General features: G+C 41.7%; 1 protein-coding gene across 1 annotated transcript in view; it reads left to right on the top strand.

Annotated features, from left to right (window-relative positions):
• NEMF (nuclear export mediator factor) overlaps positions 1 to 14470 on the top strand; it is a 546593-nt gene that overhangs the window by 24460 nt on the left and 507663 nt on the right. Inside the window, exon 2 of the mRNA XM_078659711.1 lies at positions 7785 to 7853. Within this exon, the coding sequence (XP_078515837.1) occupies positions 7785 to 7853 (69 nt within the window). The remainder of the gene's footprint in view (positions 1 to 7784; positions 7854 to 14470) is intronic.

Here is a 14470-nt window from a genome sequence, read left to right as displayed (position 1 = left end):
GTTTGGGTAGTGTAAGGGGTCATGCTGGTAGTACTGTTTTAGGGTTCATGGTAGTGCCATGGTGTTTGTGTAGTGTAAAGGGCCATGCTGGGAGTAGTGTTTTAGGGTTTACGGCAGTGCAGCGGTGTTTGTGTAGTGTAGGGGTTCCTGCTGAGAGTAGTGTTTTAAGATTTGGGGTACTGCAGTGGTGTTTGGGTAGTGTAGGGGGTCCTGCTAGGGGTAGTGTTTTAGGGTTTACGACAATCCAGTGGTGTTTGGGTAGTGTAGAAGGTTGTGCTGGCAGTAGTATTGTAGGGTTTAGGGTAGTGCAGTGTTGTTTGTGTAGTGTGAAGGATCCTGCTGAGGGTAGTGTTTTAGAGTTTACGACAATGCAGCGGTGTTTGGACTAAGAACACTAAAATGGGGGAACATGGTGGCCGCTAGTTAGAGCGGAGTGGTCGCGGAATCTCTCCTCTGGACGGAAGGATTTAATTATGAGTGCTTGGATGTAGCTAGGCTAAATGGGAGTGCAAAAGCAGGGTTAATCCAAATCCGAATCCAAAGGTCGGTTTTTCTCTTCACCTACCTCGGGTTTTTAGACTGTTCTCTCTTGGTTCTCTCCCTGGGGTTTTCTGGGCTGGCTCCTCACGAAGGCTCCGTGGTGGCTGCTGAAGCCGTCGGTCCGCCGCGAGGTGGAGTTTGGCCAGAGGCAGTGCTACGGATCGCCAGAGGTCGACGAGTAGCTGCAACGATTGGTTTCCTGAGAGGCGGAAGCCCTCTCACGGTCCGGGTCGCGGCGGCGGCTGGCGTGCAGAGGAAGACACAGGAAAACGACAGAGAAGCTACTCTAGGCTATGAGAGGCTCCCCCCTATGACCCCGGTATTGAGAAGGAGGAAAGGGGCGCGGGGCAGGTTCTAGAGGGAGGCAGGGTCAAGTCTGCAAATTGCAAGTCTGGGGCTCCCGGGTCACAGCAGCACTTGGAGAATTCAAAAGCTCTAGAGGAACCAGGAAGGAGCAGTAACCTAACTACAACCTGTAATAGCCTTAAAAGATACACATTAAGAAGTAGAGGTCTCTGGGGCAGGATCTGTCTCCCACTGAGGCTCCCCCGGGTTTTACGCCGTTAAAAAAATCCACACAAGTTAGGAAAACGGATACTCGGCCCTTACAGATGGGAAAAACCCCTTAAAATCTAAATGTAAGCAAGTTAAATTAAGGAGCCAAGCTAGTTCCCGGGGCCCTCCTTCCCTACGTACTTACTTTAAAGTACAAGCCCAGACTCAAACACTAAATACTCAGGCTGCCCAAAATTCCGAGGATAACGTTAGTCTTTCCAGTAATCCTCCAGACGATGCAGGTACTCTTAGGAATAGAAGAATCTCAGGGGCGAAGGAACAGAAAAATGACATGATTCTACTAGAAAACCGCTTTTCCATTCTAGCAGGAATTGAGGACTCATTAGCTGTACCCCAAAGTAATATTATAGAGCAAGTCCCAGTACAGCATAACCTAGCTATTATTAATTCTAGCTCCAGCTATAGCCCTATTTCCAGCTTAAATCAAACTCCCACTACAGATATCAGCTCAAATAACCCACAAAATCAGCCATCTGATCAGGGAGGGGGGCTAGGAGAAAAGGCGACGGGGTCCAGCTCCGCCACAGAAAATCTATTATTAAATCTGATTTCTGAGATGAAAGAAAAGTTCTCAACGTCAGAGAACAATCCGCAAAAGATTCAAGGGGCTTGTGAGTCATTAGAACTTAATAAATGATAATGGGAAGAGTGGAAGCAGTAGAAGCTACAGTAGAAGGACTCTCAAAGCAGGTTAAAGAAAACACAGCAGAGATTAAGAGACTAAACCAGAAAGACAAAGCACTGTCAGACAAGCTAGAGAGTTTAGAAAATAATGCTAGGAGAAATAACATCAGGATTTTAAATATTCCAGAAGATCTTGAGGGAGGAGATATAAAAACCTTTATAATTTTCTTCCTAAATGAGTTCCACCCTGAGATTGAGAAGCCGACCTTAGAAAATGACAACCAAAGAATACATCGAGACCCCTTCACTAAACGACCTGGAAAAAGAAACCACAGAAAAATCTTAGTAAACTTTAAAACATACTCAATCAAAGAAACAGTCTTTCAGGGGGGCCAAAAGGAGAGTTTACAATAAGGGAGAGTAGTCTTTCCGTATCAGATCGGATATTTCACGCACCACAAAGGACAGGCAGTGGGAATTAGGAAAACAGATACAAGAATTGAAGAGCCTGGGGGCCACTGCAAAACTTCAATTCCCTGCCTCCCTGAAGATGAGGTGGAAGAATAAAATGTTTAATTTTAGAGACCCCGAGGAAGTTAGCTCTTGGATTCATCAGATGAAAACCACATCCAGTTAAGGAACAAATTATTAAATACAATCCTTATCCATCGTGAGAGCCCAAAAAAGAGGCACCCAATATGCCTCCAGAGTTTAGGGAGGGTTCCCCAGGGATGGAGGGGAGGAGGGGGTTTTCAAGGGAAAGCACAAAAAACAAAAAGCACAAGGGATGTTTTTAAGCACAGGGTGGGGGAGCATATGGGAAAAAAATACAAAAAGTGTCCTCAGTCACAAAACATAGTTCTAAAAACTATGACACTGTCGCAGAAAGATAGCCTTACCAAACCCCGTAGATATGATAAACATGGATAGACTACAAAAATTAAATATTTATATCCTGAAATGTGAATGGGCTTAGGTTTATTGCTAGAAGAAATAAAATCATGGAATAGCTACGCCTTACAAACCATTATTTTTATCAAAAATGTTATGTTTAACCTGTGTGTACTTTTATGGATGAATTAACTCCGAATAAAGATCATTTAAATTGAATTGAAAAACCATTATGTCATACTCGTTCAGTAATCCCACCTTAGTAAGGAAGAGTGGGTAGGAATACTTAAAAAACAAAAGTGGATAGAGCGCTGCTTCTACTCAACGCAAACTGCTTCTACGAAAGGCGGAGCAATCATCTTCAAGAAAAACACTAGAGCAGTCATTGAGAATGTAATTGCAGAAGTTCAAGGCAGATGGGTAATTTTCAGGGCAAAAATTAACTCAATCTGGGTTACATTTCTTAGCTATTATATCTTTTTGTTTGACTTAATAGTAGGCTATGTCTTAGGCAATATCTGCTAGAGAATGAGCAATGACAGAATTGGCTGTAGCAGTCTACTCCACCTAGAGCCTCATTTTGGTGGCCAACTATCATAGTTATGGTTTGGCTTGACAGTGCAGCTGTCTCCAGACAATTATATGAGCATCAATCGATAAGGGCTTTGGCCCCATGCATATGTTGGGATCCAGGAGTACATGTTTTGATTGGGCAGAAGCAGTGTGCTTCCCCAAAAATGTGCTTGCCCTCCACGCAGCTGTGATCATTTTGTTTATTTATCCAGCTGGCTGAGTTTTGAACTTTATGTGGCACACATATTACCTTGTAATGCTGTAAAAGTTTATTAGATAGCTATAATTGTTTGTGTTTTTCTTTCTCTGGCAGCATCACATAAGGGAGGAGGGTAGTCAGTATCCAACATGGATTTATAGGTCTGGCTTGACAGTGGAACTGTCCCCTTTTAACCAACAAAAATGTTATTCTACAATTCTTTATTTCCACACAAATGCTAATTCAATTACCATGCTATCTACTTGTAATACTTAACATTAAGTGCAACATTACTTTAAATCCAGACATATTTGCATTGCCAATGCTTGTTTTTGTAGATTTGTCCCACATCATGGCAATTTCTCTCATTGGCCTTATTCAGCTGGTGAGGGACGTCCAATGTCTCGATTTTTGTTGCTTACAGCTAGCTGCCTGATAGGCTACCTCGTGCACCGCGGCAAAGTGACACGCTTCACTATTAAAACCATCTTTAAACTGTGAAAGAGGTATATGTTTGTAGCTGGTAGAGAGAAACTGCAGCACAGGAGGGTCTTCCCTGATGTAGTAATGCTAACAGGGAATGTTTAGAGCTATAATTAAACAAACGTGAAAATGTGAATGAAAACCATGCTGCGGGCATATGCTGGGAATATGCCCTTAGTGTTTATTTCTGTCATTAGACCTCGTAAGGCTGCAGACATATTGTTAGATTAGCGACAGTTGCACAGGGAGTGTATTATTTAGCCAAGATATAAAAGTTTGGTAAAGTTGGAGTCTCAAGATTGTAAAGCAGTACCGCTCTTTCCAAAGGTTATTACTTTACAACCATATAACATTTAATTGAATAACACAACAAGTAGGCACTGTCTATCAAGGCTCCCCGATATAAAGTCCAGTGCATATTTTTTTTTTTTAACCACAACCTTACTAACCGGTTTGTTTATTGGTTTTAATTTAAATACTCTCAATCTCTGACATAAAGTGGGGACAGAGAAATAAGCTCAATGCACACAATTTATCTAAAATGGAGAGACCAGAATTAAAAACTTTTTCTCCACAATTTCCAACCAGCCTACTAGACCACCACTGGGGTGGCACTAATTCTGTTGGGAAGACCCATGGGTTTCCTTTCCAGTGAAATGCCACTCTGTTGTGTGACCTGTCCAAGTTTATATTTCGTTGTTTATTTCCATCATCTTTTGGTAAAGTCAGGATTAGATGATAAGTTAGTGGTGGTGTCTGCCCATCTCAGTAAATTGCCCATATTGTTAGGGGTTCTGTCAATGTGTTTTTCATAGCACTCCCTGCCTACATTGTGTCTTTTTCTAAACCTCTCTCCCATCCCCAATATTTTAAAGTCATGGGAATAAGGCACAAATAGAGTGTGCAACATTTTCTTATGGATCTGGGATCGTAGATGTTTTTTGGCAATATTCATGGTGGATACTGTTGTGTGACAAAATGTTTTTGTTGTGAGTAAATGTAAATGTATGGGTCTTGTAAAGCGCACTGCTGCCATGAGGCGTCGTGGCGCTGTAGACCGCTGAGGAACCCGTCCTGGCTATCCCTGTGAGATGGTCCCTACTGGGTATCTCCAAGGTGAAACCAGGCATCCCCGGCGAATGTGGGGGGGCCGTTGTAGAGATGAGGCAAGCTAATGCCCAGAGTTGCCGAGTGTGATCCATGGTTAGAGTAGGCACCAAGGCGAGAATTATCGAGTCCCCTGACCTGGTCCACGACCCTGCCGCGTCGGGAATTGAACCCTGGTCCCGGGCCGTTCTCTGCTTCCGGGTCTGCCGCCTCTAACCAGTGAGCCACACCACTCTACTAGTAGCCTGCACTCTAGTTTTTATCAAAGTCAAATCAAATCAATTACAATGGTATTCAAACAGTATACTAGGTGCAGCCCTCAAAAAACCCGGTTTGCCTCTCCCAGGACACATTTAAGAAATTATTTCAAACAAAACTGCTTGAGTATGAGGACGCACTATTCACCCTTCCTAAAAGGTATGTAATCCACTCAACACATTTTATCAATTATAGCTTGACAGTATACATGCTTTTTACATGACCTATATCATATAGTATTCTACTTAAATCACAACTGTTGGTGTGCACCTTAATCACAAAAAAATCACATTATCAGATAAAACATGTGACTCCCAAATGAAATCAAAATGCTGCCACCATCTTCACAGTTTTATGCACTGTAGGTTTATTTTCTTCGATGAATATTCAATTCTTAAAACTTCAAGACGAATGTTTCAACACTTCACCAGACCCAATGCATTTCGGTGCTTGGCACCTTCATCAGGGGAATGCTGGTAAAAGTATACAAATGTTACATGTTTCTGATTCTTATCATATATACAAAATCACAGAGTCAAACTGCAGTTGTCATCAATGTATTCAATCATTCAGAGCGTTATTAGGTCCAAAAAACCACAGTTCTATCTGAAGGATTTTCAAATCACTGTCTTTATAACAACACCCATACTGAAAACAACTTTCTTAAGTCATATAAGTGTGTAAATCACATAAGTGGATGCAAATCACGCAAAAAGTGCGAAAATTCCTACCCTGAAAATGGTGCTCAAACTAAAAATAGTGCCTAACTAAAACACCACCTGACACCGTGTACCCTGACTCCTAGTATTGCTCAGGCAGCACTGTAGAGCGGTTGTTTACGATTTCTCACGGTAAGAGGCAGTCCGTTTTGGATGCAGAACTAATCGTTTGGCACTAGAATTGAGCTGGAGTAATTATGGTTTTCTGTTCACAGTACACGTTGGATAATAGTTACTTGGAGTAACACGTGCCATCAACAGTAAATCTTGAGCAGGTATTTTTGTTTGGTCTCACATTGGGTCACGGTCCTCAGGGCACTAGCAGTCTGGACTCTTGAGCGATTGAATGAGTGGGAAATGATTCATTATCATTTTTTGCTGTTACAGTTTGATGTACATTACATTCATACGATTGCTTGGAGCAAATCGGTTGGTGGCCATTGGTGCCGGTGAGTGCTCTCTGAGCAATACTAGGAGTCAGGGTACATGGTGTCAGGTGGTGTTTTAGTTTAAGCACCATTTTCAGGGTAGGAATTTTCGCACTTTTTGGGTGATTTGCATCCACTTATGTGATTTACACACTTGTGTGACTTAAAGTTGTTTTCAGTATGGGTGTTGTTGTAAAGAACTGTAGTTTTTTGGACCTAATAACGCTCTGAATTATTGAATACATTGATGACAATTGTATTGTTTGACGCTATGATTTTGTATATATGATAGGAATCAGAAACATGTAACATTCGTATACTTTTACAGCATTCCCTTGATGAAGGTGCCAAGCACCGAAATGCATTCGGTGTGGTGAAGTGTTGAAACATTTGTTCTGAAGTTTTAAGAATTGAATATTCATCGAAGAAAATAAACCTACAGTGCATAAAACTGTGAAGATGGTGGCTGCATTTTGATTTTATTTGGGAGTCACATGTTTCATATGATAATGTGATTTTTTGTGATTAAGGTGCACACCAACAGTTGTGATTTAAGTAGAATACTATATGATATAGGTCATGTAAAAAGCATGTATACTGTCAAGCTATAATTGATCAAATGTGTTGAATGGATTACATACCTTTTAGGATGGGTGAATAGTGGACCCTCATACTCAAGCGGATACTGTTGTGTACCATTGGTATTTCTAGTTTTAGGACTATTTCAGTTCATTTGGATGATTTAATTAATAATTTTGTAAACTTATATCTTCAAAGGTGCCACTAGTGAGGGGTCGAGGCTAACTCCAGGAGGTGATAAAAGAGCTGATCTCAACTAGATTACTCACCGTAATCTTAAGCAATAAGCTCAATGTGTCTGATTGATGTATTTTAATAAGTCTCGATTTAGCTGAAGAAGTTACGGAATTAAACCCCAAAAATGCACTCAGCAACTCGCAACCCTACAAGCTCTCCAACAACCATCTTCTGATGTGTCTGTGAACGCACTGTCTCTTCACACACAAAATGTTCTGGGAAATATTAATGGGAAAGCTGACCATTCCATGCTCCTCTCTTTCTCTTGTATATCTTTTTCCGCTTAAACCAGTTGAAACAATACGCTAGCCCGCACTGTAGCAAAGGCCTGTCTCTGACTGCCTCTGACACAGAATGCAGTGAAGCTCTGAGGTGTACACACAGGTGAATGAAAATTCTGTTGAGGCTCAGGAAACAACAACAATGTTAGATGCATTGAAAGAGAGCAATAGACTTCTTAATATCTTGCCTCTTGTGCAGCAGTAATGTCTAGCTGTATAGTTTTGAAACATTTAGTATATGCCTTGTCATGTATACTGATTATTCTTCCTTGTTCTTATTTTTTGCTAGTCTGCTGGGAATGAGAGTGAACAATGTTTACGACATAGACAATAAAACCTACCTTATTCGCCTTCAAAAGTAAGTAATAGTTTTTTTTAACGTTTTTAAGAGTTCTATTTATGTATTGAGCTTTAATTTTACTATGCTACTCCTGTGAGTGTTTTCTTGGGATATTACAAGACTTAATTTTAGGATTGTGGTTGATGAAGATTGTTGAAGGTAGAAAATGGACGAGGCGAACAGGTAAGTTGTTACACTGTAAGTTTATTAGAGCTCTTTGTCAAGTCAGGGATCCCAGCCTGCTGTCCGCAACAACCGCCTCTCCAAAAATGCCGTGCCTCTGTGGGACTCTAAGAGAGCATTACACAAACACTACGACATCCCCACGAGACGCCGGGAGGAGGACGAGCACACATTACAACATATCCCCTTTTGTTATAAACCGAACAAAATGAAACATTGTAATAAACAAGCTAGAATGCAATACTGAAAAAAACTGAGAGTGAAAACAGTAGAAATGGAAAACAGTTGCAAGGGAAAATAATCTAAAGGCAATAACAAGTGAAGACGTAAATAATGACCCAATAAAAAACAGATTAAGTCATAACAAAATCTTTAAATCTCTCAGGGACATGACGTAGCCGTGGTTGTCTTCGAACACAGGTAGACCCACTCTTCTTCTCAACAAAGACCTGTGAGAGATGATTGTGAGCAGAGTTTCCACAAGTGACATCATTTCTTTTCCTATATGTTGCTATTCTCCTGAAGTTCCATTTTTGTCCATTCTCTAGTACAACATGCCACTTGTGCACTTCCCTCACCATCACCGGGTCGGAGAACTTGTTCGGACCATGCTCCCTTCTGCCCAACTTCACTTCGACCAGATCACCAACCGCAATCTTGCTAGAATGCTCAGTACCAACAGAGTTACTAACACAGTCCTGCATCCATTGAGGAGTTAACTTAGTTTTCGTAATTCTTCCCCTCATTTTTGTAAACGGCACCTCATTGGTGACACCATGTACAGTTGTGTTGTGAGCCCGAACCATGTCTTGTACACACTTCTGAACATCCTGCTCCCCTTATATGGCCATTTGAATGGCACCCTTGACAACCCTGTTCATGCGTTCAACCATGCTGTTTCCTTGAGGATTATACAAGGGAGTACACATGTGCTTTATGCCATTATTCATGAGGAAACCCCACCTGACATGGGAAGTCAATTGGGTACCATTATCCGTTACCAAGACGTGCAGAAAACCTTCTCTCATAAAAATTTAACATAAACTCTTAATGACTGTAGTGGTGGTAATGTTCTTTATGAATTCTACTACGAGCCACCTAGAAGAAACGTTTACTACAACCATGGCAAAACGTTTATCACCAGAAAGAAATTCCAAAGGACCAATAAAGTCAAAACATACTTTTTCCCATGGTGCACCACCCTGATTGCCAGAATTAGAGCCCATGTTTTGCGAACCAACTTTCAATCTTTTCTCACTCACTCTACAGAGAGAGCAACCTTCAACCCAACCTCTGACATCAAGACAAAAGTTATTCTTGAGACGTTTCATGGTAATGGTCTGACCTAAGTGCCCTCCAACATGAAAAGGTTCTTCCTAAGTGCCCTGGGGGGAATAAAACTCTCACCCCTCAAGACCAAATCATCAGAAATACCAATGTTGAGTTCCTCCTGCAATTTGACATATGTGCGTAAAGAAGGCTTAACAATTCCTTCTCGCCTCCAACCAGACCGAATAGAATTTACTAACTCTAGATAGTCAGGATCATCAATAGCAGCTTGATGCCACTCATCTTTGGAGATAGATCTAAAGTCATCCACACAAGCATCTTCAATACTTGTTACCATACAAACCACCTCCTCATCAAGTTCTGTATGCTCCTCCACTTCAAGAGGAAGTCTTGATAAACAGTCCGCTTGGTCATTTTTCCAACTAGAGATGTACTCAAATTTGTACTTAAATTCTTGCAGCTTAGCTGCAAACCTCATCAGGGAGGAGAACCTTTGCTAGCACCTCCCGGACTTAAAATTCTGAACAGGTGTTTGTGGTCAGTTCTAAGGGTGAAGTGATTTCCCCACACATAGGTACGAAAATCCAGTACACCCCACACTGCAGCTAAAGCTTCAGGCTTGATAACAGCATTATTACGCTCAGAGCTACTGAGTGGGCGTGAGGCGAAAGCTACAGATTTTTCCACATCACATTTAATTTGAGACAACACAGCACCACCGCCATTGTCACTGGCATCCACAGTGATAAAGTTATCTCTGCCTGGTGGAAACTGGGTGAGAATCCCAGGCCCGATAATTTAATCCTTGATATTTTGAAAAGCTTGAGCTTGCGAAGTACCCGGTGAGAACGGTGCCCCTTTCCTCAACAACTGCCGTAAAGCCTCCGTTGTATGTGCAAAATTGCTAACAAACTTATAGTAGTATTCAGTTAACCCCATGAAGTATTTCAACTGCTCTTTAGTAGAGGGTGTGGCTGCTAACTTGATGGCTTTTAGCAAATCTTCTTTAGGTTGCACACCCCTTCAAAGATGGTATATCCTAGATAATCCACCTCTTTCATCATAAACAGACACTTATCTTTTCTTAAGGTAAGACCAGCCTTATGTAATAAGTATAACACATTAGTGAATGTGATATTATGTTCAGCTTCATTTTTTCCAGTGATAAGAATGTCATCCTAGAAATAGTGAACGTTCCTAATGCCTTTAAGTAGCCGATGCATCATGCTTTGGAACACACTAGCGGCTGAGACGAGACCAAAGGGCAGCCTTTTAAATTGAAAAACTCCCTCCATGGTCCGGAAAACAGTTAATTTCCTAGAATTGGGATGTAAGGCAGCCTGGTGATAAGCTGACCTTAGATCGAGCTTAGTAAAAACCTAGCCTTATCCATCAGGAGCACCATCTTGGATATATTTGGGAGAGGGAAACTATCAACAATAATATTCTGAGGTCCACACAGAAACAAAGTTTACCATCTTTTTTTTTTTTTTGTGACGACCACCGGAGAAAGCCACTCCGAGACCTCAACGAGTTCAATAATGTCTTGTTTCTTCATGTCATCCAACATCTCCCTAACCTCATCACGAATGGAGATGGGTATTTTCCTTAGGGGATGTCTGATAGGATGGGCATAATCTTTAAGCTTAATTTCATGCTTGTACCCCACAAATTTTCCCAAATGTATGCGAAAAATATCATTGTATTTTGACAAAACAGAGTCAACGGTAGGATAATCTTCAACTACTAGTACATAATCAGGAGGCTTGGGGTCAATGATGATATGCAAGTCATGCTGTTGCACCCATCCTAGGATAGTGGGGCCATCATTAGAGACATACACCTTGCCCATAGCACTTCTACCCTTAAATTCAAATTTTGTTTCCATTACTCCTTTGATGATAACAGCTTCACCACCATACCTTTTTGGAGAAATATCACTGTTAGCAAGCGTAACATTTGGCCAACATTTGTTAAAAATGCAAAACGGAATAATAGTGAACATAGAACCTGGATCCACCATTAAAGATATTGAGACCCCATTCAAACGAAAAATAGCTTTGGATCTATGTAGAGTACATGTATGGTCATCCTCGACACGGTGGAACACAATCCTCCTCAATAAAGGCAACTCTGTTTCTATTTGAATTTTTACAGACTGTGCTCAAATGTCCTTTCTTACCACACTTTCTACAGATCTTATCTCTAGCAAAGCAACCAGCATAGTCTGCAGCATGCCCCATATTGCCACATATATAACACCCATAGAATTTGCCTTTGTTGTCACCAGGCAATCTGAGCTTAGATTTAGAGGAACTGGTAGGGTATTGCTTGTTTTTATGATCAATGTCTGAAGATGTATCTCTCTTTGTCACTACATTTACTGTATCTTCTTTTTTCAACTCCAAAGTATGCATCTCTTGCATGCATTTGTCAGACTCCTCAACAACCTTGGCAATAGAAATGGCTTCAAGTAAGGTTGGATTTCTTGCACCCCAACGCTTTTCTTGCATCCTTTTATTTTTACACTGTACAATTAATTGATCTCTGATTAATTGATCGGTCATGGCGCCAAAATCACATTTAATTGCGAGTTCTCGTAGGTGAGCAACCATTTGGTCAACTGTCTCTTTTTCTTTATTAGATAAAGAATAAAATTTGTGGCGCTGCATAACAATGTTGCTTTGTTTTCCAAAGTACTTAGCAAGTCTCTGTTTGGCCTCAATAAAAGGATTGTCAATAGGCTCACCATCAGCACCAATAATCTAAGGAAGAAACTTGAAAACATATTGGCCATCTTTCTCCAAAGAGTTTAATAAAATTGCTTTCTTCCTGGATGCTTGAAATCTAAAACCATCACTGGCTTCTAAATAATTTTCGAAAATGACAATCCATTCCTCCCATTCTATGAAAGGCCTATCCCTTTCAAGTAAAAACGCAAGCGGTGGAAAAATTGTTTGACTAGCAGCCATACTGTATGAGAGATGTAATGTAACAAATAAGGTGGGAAATAGTAGAAGCACTCAAACAATAAGGTGTGCAGCTCACCGTGTAAATCTGCAATACATTTGTAATCTGAAATAAAATATAACGCAATAAACAAATATGAAATGCAGCACATAAATAGTAACAACAATAGGTGTGAAGATCACCGTGTAGACCTGCGTTGAATTTTGTAATGCATAACAGTGAATGCGTAATTGTATCAAATATAGAGGTGTGCAGATCACCGTGCATTTCTGCGTTGAATTTTGTAATGCAGACCCGTGAATATATAATTGTATAAAATATATAGAGGTGTGCAGATCACCATGTAGATCAGCCAGGGAGGTGTGCAGATCACAGTGTAAATGATAATGTAATAATACAGTGTAAATAACACTTGATACAGCTTAAAACGTGCCAACAGAAGAAGAAATTGAAGGTAACAATGTAACCAGCAACGGGGCCGAAGTGAAGAAAAGTTGCTGTAAAATAGGCACACGTTGCGTATTGAAGTCGGTAAAGACACAGAAAACTAGCCCGGTCCAAAATGGTGTCGCGTTAGCGTGTACGTGCTGATGCCACCAGGAACAAGATGAGGACATTGAGGATAGCGTTGACGTTGCTAAGCAACATATTGAGGAATGAAGATCGAGCGTGAGCACGAAACAGCTTGAGAGCGGAGATCGGTGAACCGCTGGTATAAATAAAGCAAGAAACAGTACCTCAGAAAAGAGAAATGACGAGGGGGAAAGCCGTGCCTCACCAGCTGGACCTCACAGGAACGGAAGCAAGAGAATTGCTTCGGGCACCAGAAGCTGCGAAGAAGACGTGTGGATTCACTCTCCAATGGCGAAGAGGTGAAGCAGGCAATTGTTAAAAAAATGTTGAAGGTAGAAAATGGACGAGGCGAACAGGTAAGTCGTAACACAGTAAGTTAATTAGCGCTCTTCGTTAAGACGCGCCTCCGTGGAACTCTTAAGAGAGCATTCCACAAACACTACGTCATCCCCACGAGATGCTGCGAGTAGGACAAGCACACTTTACAACAAAGATCTGCACTTCGCAAGTTGCTCTGACACCTCTTTGCCATGCGTATTCCTGCAAAAAAGGTGCGGTTGATTATGTGGCTGTTCATGGGCAGGGTTAGTTGTGAAAGAAAGTTAGTCAGAAAAAGAACCTTAGAGTTAGGGCAGGTGATGGAACCCAAAGCACTATCAGAGTTAATTATTACTTGCTGGACTGGCTGAAACCCTCAAACCTACAACTTCAATTCTACCCAGCTATTTGCAGACTCTACTGTACTCTACAACTTCTTTAGCAGGCTGGTAGATTAGTCAATTTTAGTTCTCTTCATTATTACAATAACCTGTAGATGTGTTGCTAGCCGTCATACTCTTTAAAGGTATTGGGAGTAGCGGATAGACACTGTGACACAGACCGTGATTCAGGGTCTTGGCGGTTCTAAAAAGATTCATAAGTCAGCAGCTGCATTGACTGAGACATCAGGCGGGAATTAGAGGGAGAAAGGGAGACTACTGCTCCCAGCCTGCAACCGGCCAGAGGAGGTCTACAATGCTGCTGTTTCCGGCACAAGAGCTCCTAAATCCACAGTCCGAGTCCCCACAGAGCGAGATGCGCCCGGGCAAAGCCAGGCCCGGGCCACGGACGGGCCCGTCATTGGCAGGAAGAGGCAGGGCAGGGCCATCCCCCTTGGCTTTCGATTTCTGGTATACTTTTGGACTATACCAACGCCACTCTAAGGTACTGTGTGTCTCTGCATCTGCTTCTGCTTCCATAATCTACAAGACTGGCTTCTACGCTATCATACTTTGCTCTACTGCTATTGCCAGATTGAAGTGGGACCAACAAGGAGTCCAACCCATCCTCTAGCCCACCTTATGTAACGTCTGTGAGTTTACTTAGCTCCTCTGGACTACTATTTGGCTGACATCAGCGCAAGGAACGTTGGCTGTGCCCAGGTCAGGGGGAGGGTGTTTCCGGCAATAAGAAAAGATAAGACATTATCTGGTCTATTTGTGTGGTTCGGCCCAAGACCCTTAGGGCCTTGCCTCAAAGTCAATTGCAAGTTTAGGCTTTGGTTAAGTTATGGGGAAAAAAATCTGTTGACTGCAGGAGTGGGCAGGCACAGATAAAACCCAACAAAGCTAAGCAGGCCT

Source organism: Lissotriton helveticus, chromosome 9 (assembly GCF_964261635.1).
Source record: "Lissotriton helveticus chromosome 9, aLisHel1.1, whole genome shotgun sequence".
Classification (NCBI taxonomy): domain Eukaryota; kingdom Metazoa; phylum Chordata; class Amphibia; order Caudata; family Salamandridae; genus Lissotriton; species Lissotriton helveticus.
The sequence above is the reverse complement of the archived record's forward strand: the minus strand, read 5'-3'. Positions and strand labels throughout refer to the sequence as shown.